This window comes from Primulina eburnea, chromosome 9 (genome assembly GCF_022965805.1).
Source record: "Primulina eburnea isolate SZY01 chromosome 9, ASM2296580v1, whole genome shotgun sequence".
Classification (NCBI taxonomy): domain Eukaryota; kingdom Viridiplantae; phylum Streptophyta; class Magnoliopsida; order Lamiales; family Gesneriaceae; genus Primulina; species Primulina eburnea.
The window spans coordinates 6,777,893-6,805,107 of record NC_133109.1 but is presented as its reverse complement, the minus strand read 5'-3'; the positions used below and the strand labels follow the sequence as shown (position 1 = coordinate 6,805,107).

The 27,215-nt window shown below is 35.5% G+C and overlaps 1 protein-coding gene and 1 long non-coding RNA gene across 2 annotated transcripts; both read right to left on the bottom strand.

Annotated features, from left to right (window-relative positions):
- Positions 1-9,647: 9,647 nt before the first annotated feature.
- LOC140840417 (uncharacterized) lies at positions 9,648-10,041 on the bottom strand. The gene is made up of 2 exons (XR_012119965.1): positions 9,886-10,041; positions 9,648-9,733 (listed from the first exon to the last, which is right to left on the bottom strand). It is a non-coding gene; the product is annotated as an uncharacterized lncRNA (long non-coding RNA).
- A 15,653-nt stretch (positions 10,042-25,694) lies between these two features.
- Positions 25,695-26,492, bottom strand: LOC140840698 (uncharacterized). The gene has a single exon (XM_073207871.1). It carries the CDS (start codon positions 26,490-26,492, stop codon positions 25,695-25,697), a length of 798 nt encoding a protein of 265 aa, XP_073063972.1.
- Positions 26,493-27,215: the final 723 nt, after the last annotated feature.

The window sequence follows — 27,215 nt, the reverse complement described above, 5'->3', positions numbered from 1 at the left end:
GCTTCTGCCCAAAACCTTTGAGAAATACCATAATTAGTAAGAATAGTTCTAGCTGCCTCCTTTAGAGTACGATTTATGCGTTCAGCTACACCATTCTGTTGTGGTGTTCTTGCAGCTTAGAACTCATGTCTGATTCCCATATTTGCTAGAAATTGAGATAGAGTTTGATTCAAAATCTAGTTCTGCGATCGGATATTCCATCAATCTCAATTGATCTTTTCTTTAAAAGTCTTTTGAAAAATTTTATCAGTTGTGAAGCCAATTTGGTCTTTTGATTTTAGAAAAATTACCCAAGTAAAACTTGAGAAATAGTCAGCAATCACTATTGTGTATTTCATTCCCCCTAAACTCATGATTAGTATTGGACCAAACAAGTCCATATGCACCAGTTCTAAGCATCGAGTAAAAGATTTACTTCCTTTTTTTTTTTTTGAAAGAGGATCTAACTCGCTTCCCAAACTGACAAACTGAACATATTTTATCTTTTGAAAATTTAATTTTTGGCATATCAGTTACCAGTTCGTGGTTACTCAATTTTTCAATGGTTTGGAAGTTCAAGTGGTTTAACCTCATATGCCATAAGTGGTCCTTAGATTGATTTGAAGTGACACAGAAAACTAGTTCATTGGGTTGATTACTCCAATTAACTTTATATGTATTACCACATCTATTGCCTATCATAATGATATCACCAGTGGAGTTATTAACAATGCAATTATGTTTATTAAACTCAACCAGATATTATGATCACATAATTGACCGATGCTAATCAAGTTGTATTTCAAATTGTCAACAAATAAGACATCATCAATAATAATGTTACCATGGATAAACTTACACATACCCACGGTTCTACCTTGAGAGGCGTCTCCAAAGCTGATTTTGGGACATTAGTACTTAACCAATTGTGAAATTTATTCTGAATTTCCAGTCATGTGTCTTGAACATCTATTCCCCAAGAAATTGAATCTTTAGTTAGTTTTTCTGTAACATGCAATCACAAATAATAAATAAAATCGGTACCCAAATCTATTTGGGTCCTGAACGATTAGTCCTCTAAGAACTCATACTTGAATCAGTCGAACTGACTTTACAATCATTGTTTTCCAAATAGATTTACCTAGTTTGTATGCGTTAAATGTGTTGTGTGCAGTTGACACAATATGCATTTTATCTATGATCGCATTGTTGTTCATCTAATATCGTTTATGAACAAGCTTGCAATTGTAATAGCCATTCTCAGGGTTCTTCTTGCTATAGCTAGACCGCTAATTAGGTGACCAGCTACGTCAATCAGTTGAACTCTTTGAACTATATACAATCTCATGCCTTTTATCCTTGTTCATATTTTCAATCGACTATTCAACCAGCTTACTTGGCTCAGGTTGTTCATGTACCATAACTGATTTAACAAAGTGAATATATTTCCTGTAACGTCCCGAATATTTAAAGGTCCACGCAAACCACATGCATGCAATTATTAAATTATCTTTTATTTTAATTAAATATTTTAATTGAATAAATTAATTATATTGTGCATATTTGCATGTTTAAAATATATTTTTAAAGGTTATTCGAATTGCGATCGAGGAACGGAGACCGAGGGCTGAAAAATGAAAATGTTTTTATTAAATAATTATTTTTAATTATTTAAAATATGGTTGATGATTTTTCATATTTTTGGAAAATAAGGGGTTTTGAGGTGATTTATACGTCGGGACGTAAATTTTATCGGTGTTGGTTTTTCAACAAAATTACGAGCTTTTTGGCAACCCGGCTAATAAATTCACAAATTTATTTAAACAAAAATCTTGTTAATATTTTATTAAATTCTAATTAAGGCTAATGGTCTTAATTTAGTGGCTTAATAGGCCTAAGCCTAGTTAGCAAATTAATTAGCTATTTAAAATTATTAATCACCCAAAACCCTACCATTGTACACGCCTCCCTCTCATTAAAATATTCAGAAACTCTCCCCACCCTAGACACGGCACACACGAAATTTGGAAGGAGAAATCAAGCAAGGTTTGGAAGAAAAGCATCCTAAGGTCTCCTACGTCAAAGTTCCTCGCATCGTCAACGTTTAATCGTGCGTTTAAAACGCAAAAGCACGCCATATTCTCCTTTCTACTCATTCATCACACCATAGTATTGGTTTAAATATGTATTGCATGGAAAAACAAGATTCACTTTTCTTATTTTCGTTTTTCTGCTTCATCATGAATTTGAAAGCTTGTTAATTGATTCAAAAACATGTTTATTATATTAAAAAGGGACTGCCATGAGTTAGGGATTGAACAAGCATCTATTTACAAGCTTTAGAGTCATAGAAATCACCAAAACACGTTGCACAATCAAGAAACATGCAAGCTGGAACTACCTTACTATCATTGTTTTGAGGGGCACGGTTTTGGGGCTTGGTTGGCTTGGCTTGGGTTTGGTTGGGACCAGGGCCTGGCTAGGGACGTGGAAGACTCAAGGGAAGAGTCCTAGCCATGCTAGGACTCGAAAATCAGGGGCTGGGAGGAGTCCTTGCCAACAAGGACTCCACCCGAGAGAAGGCTAGGGGCTGCGCAGGGTTCAGAAGATTGTGTAGGGAGGAGGGGCTTGGCCAGGGGGATTGGGCTGGGCTAGGCTAGGCTAGGTCCTTAGGGTCCTAGAAGGGTGCTAGAAGGTTTGGTTCATGGCTTGGTTGGGTTGGCTAGGTCCAAGAAACATGAACAAGAGTCCTTGTCAAAGTGGGTTTCTCGGCTGGTTCTTGTAGCTGCTGTTGTAGCTTTGGTTTCAGGGGTTGGGATCGAGTCCTATGGGTTCTAAAGGTCCAAGAGGGTGCCTAGAGGGTTTGGTCATGATATGGTGCAGTGTGGCTTGATGGGGCTCGAGCCAAACACAGAAAACGTGAGGGAGAATCTCTTGGCAGCAAGCTGAGCGTGAGGTTGCTATCAATGTTCAGTGGCTTCGCTGCAGGGTTCTAAGGGTTGGGCTGGTCTGGGCTGGGTTTAGGCCAGGGAAGGTTATGGTCAGGTTGGCTCGGTGGTGGCTCGGCTGGAAGGGCCCTAGTTGGGTTAGGAGTCCTAAGCATGCAAGGAAGCACACTCACACACACGTACAGAACATGGGTCGAGTTCTAGGAGGTTTTTGGTCAGGCCAGGGATGGTTTTACGGGCTGGGCTTGTACAGTAGAGTCCCTAGATGGGTTGGCAAGGTTCTGGTTCAAGGTGGCTCGGGGGTGGCTCGAGTAAATTGGGAGATGGCTCGGTGGATTCGTTAGGGTGTCAATTTAGAAAATTATAAGGATCAAATTGATTCCATGGGTCCACGGGGGTGTCTCATGGCTTGGAAGGGTAGAATAAATCATAAAAAGGTTATGTTAAAAATTTGGGATCAAAATAACAAGTTTTGGATTTATTCAAGATTTAATCGTCGCACGAAACGTTAATTAACGAATTAATTGAAAAGCCTAGTTTTAAGCTTTATAAAATTATGAAAAATTATATTTAAGCCTAAATAATTATTAAAAGTCTATGTTTTTTATTCGAGATTTTTATATCAAGGTTTGATTTAATTCGGGATTAAAACGTATTAATAAGTCACATTTAAAGATTAAATTAAAAGTTCTCTATTTAAGCCAAATAAAAATATGGAAAAATTCATATAAGCTTAAATAATTATTTGGGACATGTTAGAGTCAATGAAATTAAGAAAATGTCTAAAACTAGGAATTTTACGTCCAGTGGTAAAACATTCTTTTTACAATAAAAAATTAGTAAACGTCATGGGAGTGCCCTGAATGCTGTTTTATGTGCTAATATGGTTATTTTTATAGTTATGGACGTTTATGGAATTTTTTATGTTAAAATGATATTTTAATTGTTTATGGGATTTTATATGTTAAAATGCTATTTTAAATATTTATGGAATTTTATATGTTTATGATTTAAGATGTCAAAATGTTATTTTAAATGTTTTGAGTTTAAAATGTCATTTTAAATGTTTATGAAATGTTCATGATTAAATTATGATTTTTAAATGTCTATGAGATCTTTATGATTTAGTGAAGACATTTAAAAGACATGTTGCATGCTTGGTTTCAAAAATAAAAATATATGTTATGCACGATTTTATAAAATGATGAAAATGTAAAACGTTGAAGGAAGTGAAGTGATTGTGACTAATTCGTTAATATTGGAGATATCGTGAGGGCGACGGTCCTAGTAGGAGTCCGACGACCGTGTTTCCATATTACGAATATAAGGATATGAGGATATGATGTTTGAGGTAAGAATGGGAATATCGTGAGGGGAGAAGGCTCCAGAGGGAGCCCATTTATTGGAGAAGGCCCCAGAGGGAGCCCCGACGATCGTATTTCTATTCGATGAGGATAGGCCAGGGCTCAGTTGACCGGTGAGAGTGTTTATGTGTCCCCCGCCGCCCAGTACTGCGGTTTCATGTAGATAGATCCATCGACTTTTGAGGTTTGAGAAAAGTCACAATTAACGATCTGAATTCAACGAAAAGAAATGGAAAAATGTTTATGATCATGTTAAAAAAGTTTTATGTCATGTCATGTTGAGGAAAAAGGAAAATTTTAAGCTTTATGATATGCATGTCATGAAAAAGTTTATGCTTAAAGTTGATGCATCATTATGAAAATGTTTCTATTTGAAGTTCATGCATCATATAAAGGATTGTGAAAATGTTCATGTTTGAAGTTTATGCATCTTCATGAAAACAATATTTTAAGCACAAGTATTTTTCACTGTTATATGTTGACTGTATTACGTATTACTTGCTATAAAGATTATGGTGTGTTGAGTCTTTAGACTCACTAGGTGTGATGGATGCAGGTGAGGTTGAGGGAGGGTTTGACGGATGATTTGACTGGACTGAAGGCACGCGCAACCCGAGGACCAGCGCTTCTACTTTTTCCGCATTTACGACTTATGACTCATGATTTATGTTAAAAATTTTGAGATTATTTATTTATGATTTTTGAGAGATTTTTGAGAGGTTTAATATGAGCTATACTTTTCAAACTTATTGCTTTTAGGTTAGGTAAAACGGTTGACGATTTCATTTTATGACTATTGCACTTGATTTTTAAAATGCTATTGGTTGATGTTTTATTTTAAAGGGTAAAAAAATAAAATATTTTCATGAAGTTTATGTATATGGCTGAAAATTGAGTGTTAAAAAAAATTCTAGTACTTTTAAAGCAGTAAAAAGGACAGACGTTTCATTTCCATTTGCACGTATTTTGTTCTGGCTTAGTCTCGCTTGATGAAGGTTCATCTTGACTGTTAAAGTATAAACTAGTTTTATCTCCAACTGATTTCTGTAAACCTTGCATATCAGTCAACGTAACTGATAACTTATTCCATACTTGAATCAGATCAGTTAGTCTCGAGTTCTCGAACTTCAACTACTGAATCATAGATTGGTTCTCATCCTTTTCCGCTATCATCTTAGCAATCTCCTTTTTGAAATTCGACATTTCAACTGATTGTGAACAGTCAGTTTCAGTTTTTTTTTCATTTGTAGGATCAATTTGCTTAGCTTTAGCTTCCTCAAAGGAAATAGCAAGCTTACGTCATTCAATTACCATGTCATGCAGGGTTGAAATAATTTCTTCATGTTCACGTGTAAAATCAACTGAATTGAAATCCAATACCCTCTTATCGTTGGATTCCAGTTCAACACCATTTTCCATGAGGCATTTCACCTTTTCTTCATCATTAGAGTTGCTCGAGCTCTCATATTCTGATGCATCACAGTCGGTTTCTACCCATTTTGACTAGCTTTCATCAACCACTAGGGCTCCGTGCTTCGTGCTTCTTCCTGGATGATTTATGGCCATCCTTAGATCCTTTTTCTATGCTCGAAAGACTTCTTTCCCTTCTCAACTGATTGCCCACTGTCTTCTTTGGCTTGGTACAGTCAATTATGAAATGACAAGTTTTTCCACAGTTGTATCACGCGTGCGGTTCTTACTTTAATTCATTCCCGGGGTAATTATTCTGAAATGATCATTGATTCTTTTTTATAAATCTTCTGAACTTTCTAACGAACAATGACATTGTGTCATTGCTCAGCTGTTCAGCAGTGTTCTCAGCTCAAACTATGGGCTCCAGTTTCAGAGCACTGAGGGCAGCTGTGGCTGTTGGAACTTCTGGTTTTCCTTCTCTTATTTGCATTTCAAACTCATATGATTTCAGGTAAGCAAACATGACATGCTTTTCCACTTTGCTGAGGTCATTTGATTCACGCATGGACATTGTTTTTACATACCACTCCTTGGGAAGACCACACATAACTTTTAGTGCCACTTCTTTGTTTGAATACACTTTTCCTAGTGCATTCAATTCATTTACGATGCTGCTTACTCGTTCATCAAATTATTTCATTGACTCACCAGTCTTCATTTTGATGTTATCAAATTTTTGCACAGCAACTGAAAGTTTGTTCTCCTTGGTTTGCTCATTGCCTTCGCATAACTGGATCAGTTTCTCCCAAATTTCTTTAGAATATTTTCACATTTTTATCTTGCTGAAGGTGTTCTTGTCCAGCGTTTTGTATAGTATATCTTTGGCAACATTATCCAGATTTTATTTTCTTTTGTCTTCAGTTGTTCACTCATCGCATGACTTCTCCATGCAATGAGGTGCTCCATCAGTTAAAGCAACTGCAATATTTGCTTTTATTATCTTCATTGGTCCATCTGTTATGATGTACTACACATCATCATCTTGTGCAGTTAGATGATCTTACATTCTATTTTTCAAGTCATCAAATTCTTCTCTGGAAAACTTGGAGATTTTACTGAAAGAATACATGGTTATCATATGTATATGTATGGAAATATTCAAGAACGAGATTTAACCGCTCTGATACCACTTGTTAGGATTCTTAATATGGGTAAAGTGTTTAAAAAGGAAGTTGAATAAACACTTAGGCTTTTTGAATTTTTTTGCGAATATGAATCAGTTCTTTGAGGTACCGATCCTGAAATCTTGTATGTCTATATTGATCAGTTAGCTAAAATAGTGCGGAATTAAACCGATGGATAGATTTGAATATTTTGGCTAGGGTACTGTGATAACTATATGAATGAGAATAATGCACACGATGATTTTTATGGATGTTCAGAGATTTCAAATGCTCGTACGTCACCCCTTCTATCTCAAGGATAGGTATTCACTTAAAGACTTTTATTAATTACAATAAATGTAATAACTTACTTAAGTTTTGGACTTAAACAATGACAAATCGAAACTCTTAGCTTTTCTTACAAAAATATATCAATTGGAAATTGAGTAGCTCAATTGAGCAGTCTTAATGCTACAAATAGATTTGCAAACTGAATATGAACTTGAAAATAAATCACAACTGACTGAAATACTGATTGTTCTTGTTGTTTGTTATTAAAGGTTGACAAATTGTTGGTTCACTGGTACCCAACTGACAAAAATTTCATTTCAGTGTTGCTAACTCAACCGAAATATTTCAAAAAATTGTTAAGATTATTTATTCATTCCCTCTAAATTAATCTTCGATCATAACACATTAAATATTTTAACATTATATACTTCCTTCCAAATGTCGAATATTTGCCATTGACGATTCTTTCCTCCGAAGATGGCGAGTCCATAATCCATATAATTAGATGATTCTATCATCCATATCAAATAATTTGTTAACATCAACACAACTGTAATAATATTTTATTATTGTATTATTAAATGATTATTTATTTATTTTTATTGTAAATTCCTATATTATTATTGTTATTACCATGATTACTGACTTATTATTTTAATTATTATAAAATAGCATCATTATCAAAACATCATATTTAATAATTGTAATTATCATTTGCCTTGATAATATTATTATTATTGATATTAATGCTTATCCAATTCTTATGTCATTCTTTTTTACAAGCCATGCTCATGTAGTATGATGTAATTTATTCTTTTGGTGAATAAATTCTTTATTTACTGATTCCAAAAGACAAAAAAAAAAAAAAAAAAAAAAGAAGATTAGACCACATTTTTTGGGAGGAATCATATCCCATTCTTCAAAACAATCTATCTTATTTTGGATATCCAAAAGCTGAAAATTCTCACATTCCTCTCAATCCGGAAACTTAAGAAACTATTTTTCAAAAAAAAAAAACATTAGAGAACCTATGTTGTGGTCTAGCGATCGAGAGGTCGAAAACGATTATTGCTACGGTAATATAATCACATCACTTTTACTTTTCTTTAAACAAGGTTTAATTAGTACATTAGGTTTTAGCCATTTCCAAATCCTCCTAATTGCTTGCAAAAGAGTTGTTTTGCCAAATTATACTTTGGTTAACCTAATGAAAGCCCAATAAATCAAATCATTAGTTTGTTAGAAAGGCTCATCATAAATTTAATTTTTAGTCTACCATCTTTATAATTTTTTTTTTTTTTGAAAATTTGATTCTTCTGTTGTGGCGCCTACATGGTTGGTTTATGTTGTACCACATCAGTATTCTCGTGGAAAAAAAATTCTAAAACTATGAAAAATTAAATGATATAAAATTAGTACTGAAATTTAGTAATATAAATTATTAAAATCACAAAAATACAAATATACACAACCAAAATTATTGTTTTCTCTTATAAATAAAAACCAAAGAACATGACATGAGACTAGGATAAGATCTCTCGAAACAAGATATTACAAAAATCTAAGAAATATTCGATAGAACAAAATACTTCTCCACAAATATATAGATCTACCGAGGGTTGATGTTGAAATAATTTGTTATTTTGTAGAAGCCATTTTCTAGAATCATTAGAACTTTGAGTAAGTCTCTTGTGACACGGTCTCACGAATCTTTATCTGTGAGACGAGTCAACCCTACCAATATTCACAATAAAAAGTAATACTCTTAGCATAAAAAGTAATATTTTTCATGGATTACCCAAATAAAGATCTGTCTCACAAAATACGACTCGTGAGACCGTCTCACACAGGTTTTTACCTAGAACTTTTAAAAGCATTTAGGTAGTTCGAATATCTTAGTGTTTTTTTAACCGAATATCTTGTAGTTAAAGACTAGAACTAAATATGCATCGAAAATAAGTGATTCTGCCATTAGTCATTTGAATATATCTTGTAGTTAAAGAACTTTTGTGCATGTCGCGTCTGTGGTTTGTTCTGTTCGAGTGAGTTGCGCTGCTACTTGCTTTCCCTATTGTATGACCGATTGGTGGGAGCGAAATTAAATCCAAAGAAAAAAATGGCATAAATCAGAAGTCCTGCACCCATTTCTGCCATTTTGGATTTTCTTTTTTCCCTTTATACATCGACAGATTTGACAGTGAGCAAACGTTTGTAGACACACAAAAGACATGCAAGTGATGCATATTATTCGCTGTAAACCTTAGTATCTACAGAAGTATACAAACAAAAGTTTACATTTTTAGGATATGCAGTTCAACACGTTTGTCGTGCATGATCCAACGTTTTTTTAACACGGTTTTATCTCATTGTCGCATTCCAAAACTCTTGTGTCTCTGTTTGATGTACCTGTCTGCTTCCATGTCGATGTTTTTTTCTTCATAATCGTCTTTTCTATCCACACCAATCCCAGCACACCTTTCTTGATCAAGAAAGAGAAATTTCTTCTGCACTCTTGGAGCTTGTTTCCTTTCAAGATTCACGTGGAAATTTTTTTTGGGATGATCCTCAAAAGTTTCTGCAAAAAATGGATCTTTGTTAAATACATCTGAGACATTTGAGAAGTGAGAAAAACTCGACATCATGGTAGGCACTCCTAGCTCTCTGGCAAATTTTCCAGCGTGCTCGTCATCTAAGCGAGGAAATCTTTGCATTCTTGGATCGTTATACCCTGTATAATATTCCAAGGAAGATGAAGAGTTCTCAGCATAGTAGCTGCTGCTGCTGCTACTATGACACTCATAGCTTCTTAGCATTTTTCTATTTTTCTTTTCTTTTCTCTCCTTTTTCAAGGGTTTGTGATTGGCTTCACTGAATGGTTTTTTGCCCTGCAGAAAATTTGAATCATGAATCACTATTTATAAATGATGCTTTAGCAAAAGATGTTCCCTTTTCAGATGTTGCTTTGGTCTTACATGAATCTGATTCTTTTATCTGGTAGGTTTAGGTTTTATACTACATATATTCCTTTTTATTATCACAGTTGTTGTAACGTCTTTATCCGAACCACTACTAATCTGACTAATAAGAAACTTGATAACAACTAAACAGTGAAAATCAAATAACTTAATGATCTAATTACACTCAAACGAAAACAGAAAAATAATCGCAGTCTTAGCTTAAACGTTAATACTACAATATCGAATACATAATCATGCACGAGAAAACGAAAACCCAAATAAAACATTCACTAGATTAGTACCGAAAACCCAACTGCTCTAGCCACTGTTCTGACTGTCCGAACCGGCCAACCTAAGACCTATCCCGTTGAATGGGGTGTCCAAGATGAAAACAAAGATTTGAACGACAATCGTCCGATACGAGAATATACGAGTATACAAACTGATGTGATGCATTTGAAATGTAATATACTAAGATATCAAGGATCAAGTCAAAAATCTCATACTCAGTTTAGAGGCACCAGAGTGTATAGTCTCTGATCTACCTTAGGCATGTTTTGACTTCTACACCCATCATCAATACGTAGACTTACAATGCCCAGGGTCATTAGAGCCCATGGACACTGTAGCTTGATACCCAACCGTCCACAATACAGAACAGGGCTGAGCGGCCCCGACAAACGAGGTATATCTCAAAAGATATCAGGTACAACGTGATATGTCTTGTATAGTATTCCAAGGCAGTAAAACATGTATAATGCAACAGATAAATATGTAGCATATAAGGGTGTATACTATGCTTGGATCTCAGTAAGTACATCACGTACCTCATTAAAACAATCTGATAGAAGTTTAGTCATCTGAACCTAAACAATACCAACATAATGAAATCATTATCAAGCCAGATCCTGAAATATCAAACATGCTTCAAATTTCTTCCTGATGATTCTTAAATAACTATTTATGGCTTTAGGATTATTGACAGGATCGGTTAGGGGGATCATATTTGAGCTACAATAGCTCGGTTCTTGAAATATTGAACACCGGTGAATTAAATCGAGTTTGGTTTTCAAACCAAGCGGAAGACACTCGAAATAATCCTTCGTAGAAACCAATTAAATATTTTGTAAAGCATTTAAAATATATTCAAGTTGAATGAGTCAAAATATTTTGGTTGAAGTATTTTATCAAACACTTGGTATGCAATAATTTTGTATTTAAAGAACACATAAAATACTTCAACAATGAATCCTTAAAACAATGGAAATGATAAGTAAATGAAATAAACAAATAGACACGAATTTGTTTATGGATGTCCGAAAACTTCAAATACTCTTTCGTCACCCCTTCTTCCACCTCGGGAAGGATTCACTAGAAGACTTTGATTTATACAACTCTTTGTACAAACCCACTCTGGAAGGGCAGCACCCAACTAGAACTCCTAGCACTCAAGATTGTAGGCAGCACCTAACAATCAGCATATTGTTTAATGTCTCGTATGCAAAGACTACAAACACAATGTTTTACGTCTTTGTGTAAAAATCACTCAACTAATATTTGAAGTTTAACTCTCTTGTATATGTGTGAGTGATTGTGTGTGAGGAATTTATCCTTTACAGTGTATATCTCAAATATATCCTCACACAAGGGCTTGTGCGCTCAACTAGCTTTTTTATTCATGCTAACTGCTCATGCTTTGAATCCTCTTCAAAAGCTCTTGTTTGATCTTCTAGATGTTGTATTTATAGGCCCCAACATTGATATATACCTTAGATACAAGAATATGACAATTTCGAGAGTTTATGTATTGTTTCTGAAATTGCAACGGTCAAATTCGTCTTGCTGGACATTTTCCCGACTCGTCAACTCATATCAACTCAACTGGTCGTTCAGTTCAACTGGTCAACATCTGTTTTAGTTCCGTTCAGTTGTTAAGCTGCTGGTTTGGTTAAGTTCAGCTGGTTTGGTTCAGTTGGTCTGGTTCAGTTTCAGCTAGTCAGCTGCTGGTTCAGTTCAGTTGGTCAGCTACTGGTTTAGTTCAGTGCAGCTGGTCAGCAACTGGTTCAGCTCAATTTAGCTAGGTTGCTGAAATCAGCCTAGCTAATTTCAGTTTGTACAGAACCAGTAGATTCATCATCATTTATCAGCATTTTAAACTTCGATTCAGACTTTGACTTCTGAAGATGATTTGTAGACCATCGTCTTATCTTTCCAACTCATACTGAATCGCTTCATTCCAATAAACGTGCTGAGAGATATGACAAAAAAAAAATACCGCAACTACTCATACCAAACTGATTGTTGTTTTCGTGTAATCAGTTCGGTAATTCAGCGTCAGTTAGACCTTGATAACATCCGATTTTGCCCAACTAACATGACATACGCCTTGTTTCAATTTGAGTTTTCTGATCAGTATGCTGGCGGATTGTCATTTGAATCATCCAGTTGAGAGATATCATCAAAATACTGAAGCTTGCCAGAAATTCAGTTTGTGCAGAATTCAGTTTCAGCTTGCTTATTATTTTAATAACTTCACACTTGAGTAAATATGTTAGAAACACAATAACAAGTTTTGTTGACATCAAAATAAAGATTGCGAACGTGAAATGTTCCAAAAATTATAATTGCATCTGTCGTCAACCCGCTGATGATGTCTCAATCTGCATGTCCTGGTTCACCAACCCCCACTAGCTCCAAAGCATCTCGATAATAAAATGCCCTAGAAACTAGCTAGAAAACCTAAGTTATATGGCTAGAACTCGAGAGAGAGCAGCTGAAGGAAAGCGGCGTAAGAAACAAATGAAATCATCTTCCATTTATAGGTTGCATTCGGACTAGTTCAGAAAATCCAAAATTAATCTCATCTGCTACGTGTTATAATCTCATTCGTCTAGTTGGATTTCAATGGATAATGTAATTAGAAGTAGAACGACTGTTCCATTTTAAATTTGGTAGATCTCAACAGGCTGGTCCCGAAATATCAATTCCAAAATAATGCTTAATGAACAACTCTTTAATAATATCTGAATTAGTACTTCATTCAGAATAAGGACTCAGGTCATTACATCCGCCCATCCTTACAAAGATTTTGTTTTTGAAATTATAACTGAAGTAAAAATACAACTGAATAAAATATCACTCAAAACAAATTTGGATACTCTGAACGCATACGACTCTCTAACTCCCAAGTCGCCTTGAGTCCAAATCTCTTCACTCTGGGAAATGGTGAAAGTTTAAGGAAAACTTTTCCCTTGGCTACAACTGTATGGGTCTACACTTGGTTTTCGTGTAACTAGATTGACGATCTTGTGCAATTTTAATTCTCTTCTTGATCAGTTCCACTTTGTCAATCGTTTGTTGCACTAATTCAAGTACTTGCACTTGTCGTTCTCCAACTCCGTCCCAAAACAATGGAGTACGATGATATCTACCACACAATGCTTAGAACGGAGCTATACCAATGTTGTTGTGGTAGCTATTGTTATATGCAAACTCCACAAGCGGTAGATGATCATGTAATGGTGGTCCAAAATCCATAGCACAAGCACATAACATGTCATTGAGTATCTGAGTAGTCCTCTCAGAGTGACCATAGGTCTCTAGATGATAGGAAGTACTCAGACTCAATGCTGTTCCAAACGCTTTCTGAAAACTTCCCCAAAACATTGAGGTAAAGCGTGAGTCTCTGTCATTGACTATACTCGTTAGCACACCATGATATTTAAGAATCTCTTGAATTTATAGCCTTTTCATGCGATCAAAACTATACTCTTGACTATACGGATTGAAATGTGTCGACTTAGCTAATCGATCTACCACTACCCAAATGGTCCTAGATGGATTAGGGAAGGGCTGGTTCGAAGAGGGAAAGGTTGTAGATGATCCCTTAGTGCGCAAGCTTCAACGGCACGATTTATGGGTTTGCAAGTCCTAGCTACTGTAGGGATGTTCCATTATCTTATATGGGTTCACTTATGGTCCTAGGAAGGGTTCATAGGGGCTGATCTTGCTGGTTGAGGGCTAGGGCCGAAGGGTGCAAGCTTGTGAGGCTAGGGTTTCGAAACTAGGTTTAGAAAATTCAGTAGCCTTCTAGGCTTGTTCAATGGTTTTAATTGACTTGATTTGGATTGCATAGGGTATAGTTAGGGTTAATAAGTTATGATTCAAGTTTGGTTAAGTTTCGAGTTGATTTGGCTTAAAACTGGGACGTACGTTTAAGTTTTAAAACTAATTGAGAAATTAGTCGATGAGCTTAAATTTACGTCTAAGAAATGTTTATGCACTACAAGAAAAATACAAATCAACAACACCCATACGACAACGGTTTTTATTAAAACCGTTGTCTTTTTTCTTTTAACAACGGTTTTAACAAAAACCGTTGTCGTAGCATAAAAAACCCGCTTATAGACAACGGTTTTTTAAAAACCGTTGTCTTTTATGTGTCTACGACAACGATTTCTAAAACCGTTGTCTTTGATGTGTCTACGACAACGATTTTTAAAAACCGTTGTCTATGGGCGTTTTTTTTTCGGGATACGACAACGGTTTTTAAAAACTGTTGTCTAAGAGCTTTTTTTTTTTTTTTTGCTACAACAACGGTTTTAACAACCGTTGTCTATGAGAGGTTTTTTATTAGGCTACAACAACGGTTTTTAAAAACCGTTGTCTTTCGGATGGTTTTTTTGGGCTACAACAACGTTTTTTCAAAAACCGTTGTCTATATAAGATTATGTCAAGGGTCAAAGACAATGGTTTACACAAACCGTTGTCTTTCAGATGGATTTTTAACTAAGACAACGGTTTTTGAAAACGTTGTCGTTTCTTAGTGTTTTATTTGGTGAAAGACAACGGTTTTTTGAAAAACGTTGTAGTAGTTTCTAAGTTTTTTTAAAAAATCGGTTAATAATTAGCGACGGTTTTACAAATTACCGTCGCTAATTTAACTTTAGCGACGGAGTTTTAGATCCGAACCGTCGCTACGGTAGCGACGGTTTATGGAAACCCGCCGTCGATTTATTTTAGCGACGATGCCTGAACCGTCGCATTTTATATTCATGACGTTTAAAATTAGCAACAAAACAACCGTCGCTAAACTAATGTATGCGACGGTTGTTTCAAACACCGTCGCTCATAGCGACGGGCTAAATAACCGACGCAAATAGCGACGGTATTAATTTAGTAGTCGCTATTAGCGACAGTTTAATCAAAAACTGTGGCTACTAGCGACGGTTTACTCATACATCGTCGCACATGTGCTATAAATATCCGCACTCTGTTCACTTTCTCCCCACACCGAAGTGTTCTCCACTCAACAATTTTCATTTAACTTTCACTTGAATTTTTTTTATTCTACGATTTGTCCACAATTTTCATTAAATTTCAATTTCAATTTTAAGTGTTAAAGATAAAGATTATAAATATATTAATTTAGTAAGATTGTTAGGTTTACAAAATTAGAACCGTAAATTTTTTTTATTTTACGAAAAACAATAGCGACGGAAATCATAAGACAAACCGTCGCTAATTAGCGACGGACAGCTTAATAAAACCCGTCGCTAAACGCTAAATTGCGACAGAATGCAGAAAACCGTCGCAATTAGCGACGCCGTTGTTTAGAAGAACCTTCGCAACGTTTTTTTTAACAACGATTTTTCAATGCTACGACCACGGTTTTTCACCGTCGTCTTTAGACGTCTGCGACAACGGTTTTTCACCGTTGTCTTTTAGCACACTCTTTAACCACAGGGCTTTTAACAACGGTTTTACAAGACCTACGACAACGGTTTTTCGCCGTCGTCTTTGATGTCTACGACAACGGTTTTTCACCCTTGTCTTTGATCCCACCATTTAACCACAGAGACTTTAACAACAGTTTTTTTGACCTACGACAATGGTTAAAAACCGTTGTTTTTCGCCTTTTTTCTTGTAGTGATGAGTGTATTTTAAGGTGATATGTTAAGTTTGAATAGATTCGGGTCATCGTTTTATCATCCAAGGGTAAATTGGGAAGTTAGGGTTTCAGGGGCAAAACAGTCATTTTACACCCAAAATCTGTCAGACGTCCTGGTAGTGCCCTGAATGTTGTAATGAATGATAAATGTTTATTTTGAAATTTTATGTGATTTTATGATAAAAAAAAGATAATGTTAAAAGACGTGTTGCATGCTTGGTTTAAAAGGAAAAAAAAAAGATATTATTGCACATATTTTTCCAAAGTGATGGAAACGAGGAAAATTGTTTTGAAAGAAGTTATTTAATTGTGACGGTAAGGAAATGGGGATTCATGAGAGAGACCATGGTTATCAAATCTCTATCGAAAAGATATGATGATATGTAAGGTCAAGGCTCAGTGGACGGGTGAGAGCGTCGCTGATGTCCCCGTCGACTATAGGCCAAGCAATATAATGGAAAAGTGGTGAATGTTGTCTCACCGCCTGGCACCATGGTTACAGCTGAGATTGATCAATTGACTGAATGATTAAAGGATGGCCACAATTGATTAACAGAAATCACCTTAAAGGATAGTATATTAATGAAAAGCTATTTTTATTAAAAATATTTTCACTGTGGTATGTGAATGTATATATATTACTTGCTATCATGGTTAAGGTTTGTTGTATCATTAGACTCACTAGGTGTGATTGATGCATGTGAACATGATTTTGATGGTGTTGGAGGGCTTGATGGTTGAACTAACTGGACTGATGGTGCATATAACCCGATGACCTTTTTAGTTTTCTGTATTAAGATTATTTTAAAGATTTTACGATTTTATGCTTTTGACTGGTTTTGAGAAGAATTTATGCTTTATTTTGAAAAATGCTAGTTTTGGTTTACGATTTATGATTTTATGTTTTGCATATGCTTATTTGGATTTTCAAATAATAGGTTGGTTGGTTTATTTTAAATGATGCAAAAATATATTTAAAAATACATATATATATATATATATATATATATATATATATATATGAAAAAAAAAATCTAGTACATTTGAAAGAAAAAACGAGTAGTGGACGTTTCATAATCAATAAGAGTTTCGATTTTGGCAGTGATAAATCCTAGTTAGAGTGTTTTGATACAAAGTGTTGTAAAACCAAAGTTTTTTAGTGTATTTCTTCTTGAGTGAAAGAAAATATTGCATAAGAGTATTAATAACTGAACATCTATAAATTATGTCTTCTTTACCTTGTGCAATTTCTACTGCTTCCTTGCATAACTAACCTTTTTTTTGTTAATTACTGTTTATATTGAATATATATTTTATCACTAGTCCAGTGAGACTGTTTCGTAACTGTTTATTTTTTAAGTGGTTCAACGAAGTTTGGCCATTCAAGAAGTTCCTTAATAGCCTAAAAATTGTTGAAGCAAACTCGATTTTTGCCAATATTTTTAAATAATTTACTCAACATCCTCTAAACTATATTTAGATCTCAACAAGTTATATTGTATATTAAAAAATGTATATATTAAAAATCTCATGACAAGACAATTAAATTTTTTAACATATATAAGGATATTACCTGACAAATGATATATACCCGAAATGATCCACTTTCGTGAAGTGTTTTTCCTAACAGGATCCCAAAGAATAAAATTTAAGAAAAGATAAGAGGTTGCAAAAAAGAATTTGAGCAGACATTTAGGGTGTTTCAAGCTATTTGGGCAATTATAAGAGGTCCAATGCGACATTATATTGATTTATGGATAAATGCAAATAAATCATGTATACATATAATATTTATACATCAGGATTATTGAAGACGAGAGTCACGCAATATTGATTTAGGATCGTGATGAACAAGATAATTTCATAGCGAATTAGAGCTCAACCCCAAAATTTATTGAATATTTTTAAAGAAATTTCGTGTTACGTAATAGTCAAGTGCATCATCAACTTCGTCACGACTTGGTTGAATACCTTTAGAAAACAATTTGTATATATCAGCGAATGGCTAATTTATTAACTATGAAACATTTAGTTGGAATTTCTAATTTATCAAACCTTCGTATTTCTATGTTGTACCATGTTTTTAAAAATAAATATTAATATTAAATTAATTATATTAGGTAATTGTCAAAATATATACATAAACTCAATATTAAATAAAAAATATTGATGAAAAAGTATAAATTCAATATTAAATAAAAAATATTGATGAAAAGGTATAAATAAAATTACTTAAATTAAACTAAACTTAAAAATTATAAATTATTTTTTTAAAATGAAAAAATAAATGAAGATTTGGTTGATGGTATATATATTTGGTTGATGGTATATTGGATTGATGACGTGGTATTACTTAGTGTGCTCTTAGATATATGTGATGTCAACAAATAATTTTATTATTTATTATTATCAAATGTTATTAAAAATAATTTTTTTTGGAAAAAAATTTATGTATTATTAATGTCAATAACCATAATTTGATTAGTTTCCTAAAAAATATATTATTTTTCCCGGATTTTCTTGAACCGAAGATAATTCGGTTCATGTCTTCCTAACTTGAAAAAAAAAAAAGATGTATTATTAATGTCAATAACCACAATTTGATTAATTTCTTGAAAAATATATTATTTTCCCGAATTTTCTTGAACCAAAGATAATTTGGTTCATGTCTTCCTAACTTGTGCTCTTAGTTTACTAATGGGGGTGTCAAAATCAGACACGATTCACCAACCCGACACGGTTTAATCCGAAAAAAATTAAGTTTTGGTTCGGGTTTTCGGGTTCAGGTTGGACCCGATAGATTACCCGAAAAAATAATCGGGTTGGGTTGGGTTCGGGTCAACCCAGATTGACCCGAAAATTTTAATCTTTTTTAAAAAATATAACTAATAAATATTGCCTACATTTTTATATATTATATGTCTGAAAAAATATTTATTATATATTTATATCATAAATTTTCATAATTTAATATTTATTTTGAATATTTTTTTTATTTTTAAACAATTATTTATTTGATTTAGTAAATATTTTATTTTTCGACGATTACACTTTCAAATTTAAATCATTTGTATGACGGAGATTTTTTTATTAGGTGTTTAAATTACAATATTATTTTATATTAATATTATTTAATTTTTTTTAAAAAAAATTTTAAAAATCAAAATCGGGTTGATTCGGATTCGGATTCGGGTTGGCTCGGGTTCGGGTTGAGCAATTTTTGAATAATACTATTGCTTAACCCAGCTCAACCCACCCGATCCACCCGAATTGACACTCTTGTTTACCAATACCACCAGCTAGCCGCTTATATGTTATTTTCTTATAAAAAAAATTAAATACCTTTTTCATTATTTAAGCACGTGAATGAACAAAAAATTAATATTTAGTAATTTGATATTTTCAACTAGCTTCAATTAAAGATCCGAACAACTTTTGATCCCAACAATTTCAAAGAAAAAAAATAATTTAAATTTCTTAACTTTGTAATGTCGTCTATTTGCGTAAAAAAAGTTCATTTACTATCATCTTATGACCAGTGATATAATAAATCGAATTTCAGCAATACATTTTACTTTCCATTACTAAAATTTGGTTTTGAAAATTCCTTTAAAAAATTTCTTTGCAAATTTCAATATGGATATAAGTGTTCTGCATTTTGCTTCAATAAATGACAATTTTTTTTTTTATATTTTTCCTAACTTTATATTCGTATTTAATAAGACAATTAATATTTGTGTTAAATAATATTTCTGGAAAGAATGTAACAACTAAAACGTTTATAGAATCAAACAACCTAACAGATGAAATCACCATCAAACCATAATTCATTCTTTTTCAAGGCGATGATGATCTCTAAACAGCTGAGAAATTTCTTGTGCACTCTTGGAGCTTGGTGACTTCGAAGATTCACATGAAAGTTCTCTTTCGGATGATCCAAGACATTTCTGCAAAAGAAACGGGTATATATAAATATAATATATTGTTAATAACAAACGAGACATTTCAGAAGAAAATTAGTTCCAAAGAAAGATGAAATTTGAACAATGGAATGGTCATATATATGCATACAGAATCAGTCAAACACTTGGTGATGATCGTCCTCGGGGCGATCCATTCGAATATAGTCGCTATCGTTTTCCTTCCTGGAAAAACAGAGGATGCACAGATCATAATCCTCCTTTCTGTGTTGGGGAATTACCCCGAAGCGATGCCGATCACGATGATAATAGAGTACTGAAAATTGCGGAATAATCAATCAACAAGAACACGAGGATTTACGTGGTTCACCCAAAATAGGCTACGTCCACGGAGCTACTGCAAATCTTTTATAACCGGAGAAATATTACAACAAGTGTATACAACAATACACTAAATATCTCACACTCTCAACCCGAGTATAACCGAGAAAATATTTTCTCTAACTCACACAAGAGAACAAAATATTTTCTTTTGCTCTCTTTATTTTTGAATGCTTCGATAAGCTTTCAATGGGATGATTTTACAATACATGTTACGCACTTATTTATAGGCGAAATATCCTCGTGTGAACAAAAAGAAGCCGTGTTCCTTTTCTGCAGCCACCAATTAATTAGACACGTTTTTTGACGCAATGCATTTTGGCAAAATGCATTGCATACAATTAAATGTAGCGGCCCCATTCACCTAACATTTCTCCCACTTGAAGACTTGATTTCAATCACGTCTTCACATCATCATTGCAACAGCTCATATGTCCCTTTTATTCTTGCAATCCAACTGATGTTGAACACAACTTCAGTTTGTCAATGGTTACCGTCTTCGTGAGCATATCGGCTGGATTTTAACTTCCAGGAATCTTCTCCAGCATCAAGATTCCATCTTCCAGCACTGATCTGATGAAATGGTACCTAACCTGTATGTGCTTTGTCCTTGCATGATAAACAGGATTTTTTGCTAAATGAATAGCACTCTGACTGTCACAGTGTAATGTGCTATCTTCAAGCTTCTGACCCAATTCTTCCAGAAAGGATCTCAACCATATCATTTCCTTGCTAGCTTCTGTAACTGCAACATACTCAGCCTCAGTAGTCGAAAGCGCAACAATCTTTTGCAGCTTAGACACCCAGCTTACAACTGTACCACCTAATGTGAACACATATCCAGTAGTACTTTTCCTGCCATCCAGGTCACCACCCATATCGGCATCGACAAAACCCTGTAAGCCCAATTTTGACCTCCTGAAGCATAAAGAACAACTAGCAGTACCTTTCAAATACCTGAGAATCCACTTAACTGCTTCCCAGTGTTGCTTTCCTGGATTACTCATAAACCTGCTCACAACTCCCACTGCATGTGCTATGTCTGGTCTTGTACATACCATTGCATACATGAGGCTTCCGACAGCAGAAGCATAAGGAACCTTATTCATATAAGCATGCTCCTGCTCCGTCGATGGTGATTGTGCTTTGGTTAGTTTGAAATGACTAGCCAAAGGAGTACTCACAGATTTAGCTTCATCTATGTTAAATCTGCTAACCACCTTTTTCACGTACTCTTCTTGAGACAACTTCAAGATTCCATTCACCCGGTCTCTAAAGATCCTCATTCCAAGGATTTGCTTTGCAGCACCCAAATCCTTCATGGCAAATTCCTTTGATAAATCTTTCTTGAGTTTATCAATTTCTTCCAGACAAGCTCCAGCTATCAGCATATCATCTACATATAACAGTAGTATGATATAAGAACCGTCAAACTTTTTCACATAGCAGCAGTGATCAGCTTGACACCTTAGGAAACCATTTTCACTCATGAATCCATCAAACTTCTTGTACCACTGTCTTGGAGCTTGTTTGAGACCGTACAAGCTCTTCTGAAGTTTGCACACCATTTTCTCTTTTCCCCGTACTTCAAAGCCTTGTGGCTGTTTCATATAAATTTCTTCATCTAGGTCACCGTGAAGAAACGCAGTCTTTACATCCAACTGCTCCAAATGTAAATCTTCATTCGCCACTATTCCAAGTACTGTCCTGATAGTGGTTAATTTAACCACCGGGGAGAAAATCTCGGTGTAATCAATTCCTTCCCGTTGTTGGAATCCTTTTACAACAAGTCTTGCCTTGTACCGCTTGCTACCATCATGTTCTTCTTTTAACCGGTACACCCACTTGTTATGTAACGCCTTTTTGCCTCGCGGAAGTTCTGTCAACTCCCACGTCTGATTGGATGACAGTGAATCCATCTCATCTTCCATGGCCAACTCCCACTTGACTGAATCATCATTTTTCATTGCCTCTTCATAGGTCTCCGGTTCACCTTTGTCTGTCAGCAAAATATAGTGAAGTGCAGGGGAGTATCTTTCAGGTGGTCTAATGGTTCTCAAAGATCTCCTGAGTTCAATCACCGGAGTTTGTGGGTCATCATCTTGTGCAGTTTCTTCTTCATCTTCCTGGTTACTGGTTTTCGATTCATTCACAGGAATATATTTCAATGGCACTTCATCGGTTTTCTTGACTTCAGGACATTCATCTCCAGCTCCAATGTCTGACTTGTCCTTGTACAGAAGTTGCTCATTAAATATTACATCCCTGCTCCGAATGATCTTCCGATTTTGGTCATCCCAGAACCGATAACCAAATTCATTATCTCCATAACCAATAAAGAAACACTTCTTTGATTTAGGATCAAGTTTTGTTCTGCTTGCTGAATCAATATGAGTATAGGATAGACATCCAAACACTTTCAAGAAAGAAAGGTTTACTTCTTTGCCGCTCCATACCTCTTCGGGTATTCTGCAGTCAAGCGGTATCGAAGGTCCTCTGTTGATCAGATATGCTGCAGTGTTAACAGCATCAGCCCAGAATGATTTTGGCAATCCAGAATGCAATCTCATGCTTCTTGCGCGTTCATTCAAGGTCCTGTTCATCCTTTCAGCTACACCATTCTGTTGAGGTGTACCAGGAATGGTTTTCTCCATCTTGATCCCGTTCTGTGCACAATATTTCTTGAACTCATCATCTTCATATTCCCCACCATTATCAGACCGTAAGCACTTCACCTTCAAGTTGGTCTCATTTTCCACCATGGCTTTCCACCTTTTAAAGTTTTCGTAAACATCAGATTTATTTTTCAGAAAATAAACCCAAACTTTTCTACTCGAATCGTCAATGAATGTGACATAGTATCTCGAGCCTCCAAGGGATGTCACAGGAGATGGTCCCCATACATCAGTATGAACCAGCTCCAACTTTGCTGCTTTGGGTTCTCTACCGCCTTTTGAAAAGCTCACCTTCTTCTGCTTTCCAAAGATACAGCTTTCACATAGTTGGTGTTCAACAGCCTTTAATTCTGGTAGCTTTCCTTTTGACACCAACATCTTCATTCCTTCTCACTCATATGTCCAAGTCTATAATGCCATAGACTTGAATTGGCTCCAGCATCCACAGCTGCTAGTGTGTCTCTGCAACTGGAAGTCATATACAGTGTTCCAGTTTTCTTTCCTCGAGCAACAATCATGGCTCCTTTGTTTACTTTCCAGGTACCATCACCAAAGGTTACATTGTGGCCTTCATCATCGAGCTGTCCCACCGAGATCAGATTGCGTGTCAATTTTGGTACATGCCTGACTTTGTTGATTTTCCAGACAGATCCATTTGACATCTTCATCCGTACATCACCCATACCTACAATTTCCAAGGGTTTTCCATCAGCCAGGAAAACTTTTCCGTAATCGCCAGCGATGTAATTGTCAAACACATCACGATCACCAGTGGTATGAAACGAAGCTCCCGAATCCATAACCCAAGAATCAACAGGGATTTCCATGGATAATAGCAGAGCATCATGTACTTCCTCAGTGACTGCATTGGCATTATTCTTCGTCGATCTGCAGTTCTTTTTTAAGTGACCAATTTCACCACAGCTCCAGCACTTCAGATTCTTTTCAAGGTTGATTTTGTCTTTTCCATTTCTTGACTTGGACCTACCGCGCCATCGGTTAGAACTCTTTTCGCTACTCCTGCCCCTTCCTCTGTTCTCGAGATTTAGAGCAGATCTCGATGATGTTCCTTCACCCGAATCCATCCTACGAACTTCTTCAGCAAGAATTTGATCCCTGACATCATTGAATTGTAGCTTTCTTTTTCCAACAGAGTTGCTAACCGCTGCCCGCATTGGTTCCCAAATATTTGGTAAAGACGCCAAAAGAATAAGTGCACGAATCTCATCATCAAAATTAATTTCAACCGATGTTAGCTGAGAAACAATCGTGTTGAACTCATTGATGTGTTTAGCCACCGAAGCACCTTCTCCCATCTTCAAGTTGAATAACTTCTTCATGAGATGTACTTTGTTGTTTGCTGATGGCTTCTCGTACATGTCCGATAAAATGGACATCATCTCTTCTGTGGTTTTTGCCTCCGCTACGTTATGTGCCACATTCTTTGTTAGGGTCAATCGTATGACACCTAAAACCTGTCGGTCAAGAAGCTCCCAATCATCATCCTCCATCTTTTCCGGTTTCTTTCCTGATAGAGGTTGATGCAGCTTCTTACTGTACAGATAATCTCTTATCTGTAACCGCCAGAACGAAAAATCTGTTCCGTCAAACTTGTTGATTCCCGGTCCCAATCCATCATCTCCGGCTATCACTTCTCTAGCTTTAGCAAAAAATCTAAAAAATCTTTTCTGATGTGGAAGATCAGACAAAGCTGCAACCACAGAGCATACTCAGAATTCTTAAAAATTTTCACAACAAGGCTCTGATACCAGTTGTTGGGGAATTACCCCGAAGCGATGCCGATCACGATGATAATAGAGTACTGAAAATTGCGGAATAATCAATCAACAAGAACACGAGGATTTACGTGGTTCACCCAAAATAGGCTACGTCCACGGAGCTACTGCAAATCTTTTATAACCGGAGAAATATTACAACAAGTGTATACAACAATACACTAAATATCTCACACTCTCAACCCGAGTATAACCGAGAAAATATTTTCTCTAACTCACACAAGAGAACAAAATATTTTCTTTTGCTCTCTTTATTTTTGAATGCTTCGATAAGCTTTCAATGGGATGATTTTACAATACATGTTACGCACTTATTTATAGGCGAAATATCCTCGTGTGAACAAAAAGAAGCCGTGTTCCTTTTCTGCAGCCACCAATTAATTAGACACGTTTTTTGACGCAATGCATTTTGGCAAAATGCATTGCATACAATTAAATGTAGCGGCCCCATTCACCTAACATTCTGCAGGGGGAGAAGTGAACTCATTAGGGTCACAAATTTAACTCAAACAAGTAGATGTACTATACTCATCATACTCGCACTTTTGATCTGAACCTAGGGCCAAATATAGGATTAGCCCCACAGCCATCGCAGAAATAATCCTGATGACAGCTTTTGGAGAGATCATCCTTTCGACTAAGTTTAACAGCACTACGAGCAGGACGCGACGGAGAAGCTGAGGCCGTTTTCTTTGAACTAGGATTGACGAGGTCTAATTCAGGTTTAGGACTGGTTGCATTTTTTACCGGAACATTACTGGAAACATCACTCATCCCAGAAAACCAATCTTTGTTTACAAGTGAGACGATCTCAGGGAAGACTTATCCTTCGAAAAACATTCACTGATCTGCTCGAACTATTCTTTCTTACCAACCACCCTATATTTTGCAGCGGGGCCTGGACATTGCAAAGAATCCCTCACTGGCCAGCCAGCATTGAAAGTTTTTGAGTCAACTCCCACATCATTTAAACCAGCTCCAGTTGCAGAAGAAGCCTTTATGCTTACTACACTTTTATCACCAAGTTTCACAGAATTTTCTATCACGGTTGCCAGCAGTTCAAGTTTTTCCATGCTCTCATTTTGCTTGATGAACCCTTCAAATCCAACGTTTGATCGAACCATTGATTGGGCAGCATCAGCCTTGGATGTTTCCGAGTCTTTCATTACAAAGTTATCAGTGGGAGTCTGCATTCTAGGTTGGAACTCTGAAATATAGGTCAAGTAGGACGAACTCACTTCTGAGAAGTAGCTAACGAGACTCATAATATCGCGTGTGGAGGTGGACGCTTTAGATGCCAAATTAGTCGAAAGCTTCACAAGAGTCTCACATAGAGGCTCCAGAGCAGTTTTAGTACATTGAAACGGTTTCTGCACTGGAGGTGATTTCAAGGGAGTAGAACTTCCACTTGAATAATACTTTGTGGCATTCTTTTCAGCAGTCAGCTTGACAGTAATTCGCAAAAGGTCCAGCCTCTGCCTCACCATATCACGGAGATCATCATCGTCAACTAGCATCACCTCATCGTCGTCTTCGTCAATATAAGTTAACGTTAAAGCACTATTTTGAGGTGAAAGGAATTTTATTCCTTGACATATTTCCTTTTTAATAATTTCCTCTTTTAAAGATCCTTTTTGTTTTGCCTTTCTAGACATACTATATGATCTCGTATAAGATTTAATATAGTCACCGATAATATCTTCAAGATAAGTTATGATCTTTAAGATATGCTATCCTTGATTCAAAAGAGTTTGTTTCCTTATAAAATTGGTTTTCCATATTTTATAGGACTGTGAAGACAAGTTAGTATAAATAGGAGAAGAAGATACAGAAGTAGCTAGACGCTGGAAGAGACGAAGTCATACGCAGAGACGTTTATCGAAGCATAGCAATCTCGTGTCATTGATAACTTGTTGCTGTGAAGTGTTGACCACATCCGTAGACAACACTTAATCACTGTTTTGATTAGTGTGTTGAGTTTTGAAGATTTGTCACTTCTCAGTTGATGCATCCTACATATTTTGGTTATACGATTTGTTAGAGAGTTAGGATGCAATTTGTTACTCGCCTTTATAAGGGAGTTGTTTGATTCTTTCACTAGTATTGTTTTTTTGTAAACTTACAAGTTTTTCTAGTGAATTATTTTGCCCTGATGCACCGCACAAGTATTTGATACTTGTGCATAATTTATATCCCGTCTCTCGTATTAGTATCATTCGAGTTGTGTGTTAATTTGCTAAACTGTAATTTCCGCTACATGTTGTCGTGGGTGTTACAACACCTACGCACAACACCTACATTTTGACTCACACAACACTCACCCTCATCACTCTCACACTGTGGGAACAGAACTTTCAATTGGTATCAGAGCCTCCATT

Excerpts from the sequence above, each read along its gene's own strand:
- LOC140840698 (XM_073207871.1), bottom strand. The coding sequence starts at position 26,492 with ATGTCTAGAAAGGCAAAACAAAAAGGATCTTTAAAAGAGGAAATTATT.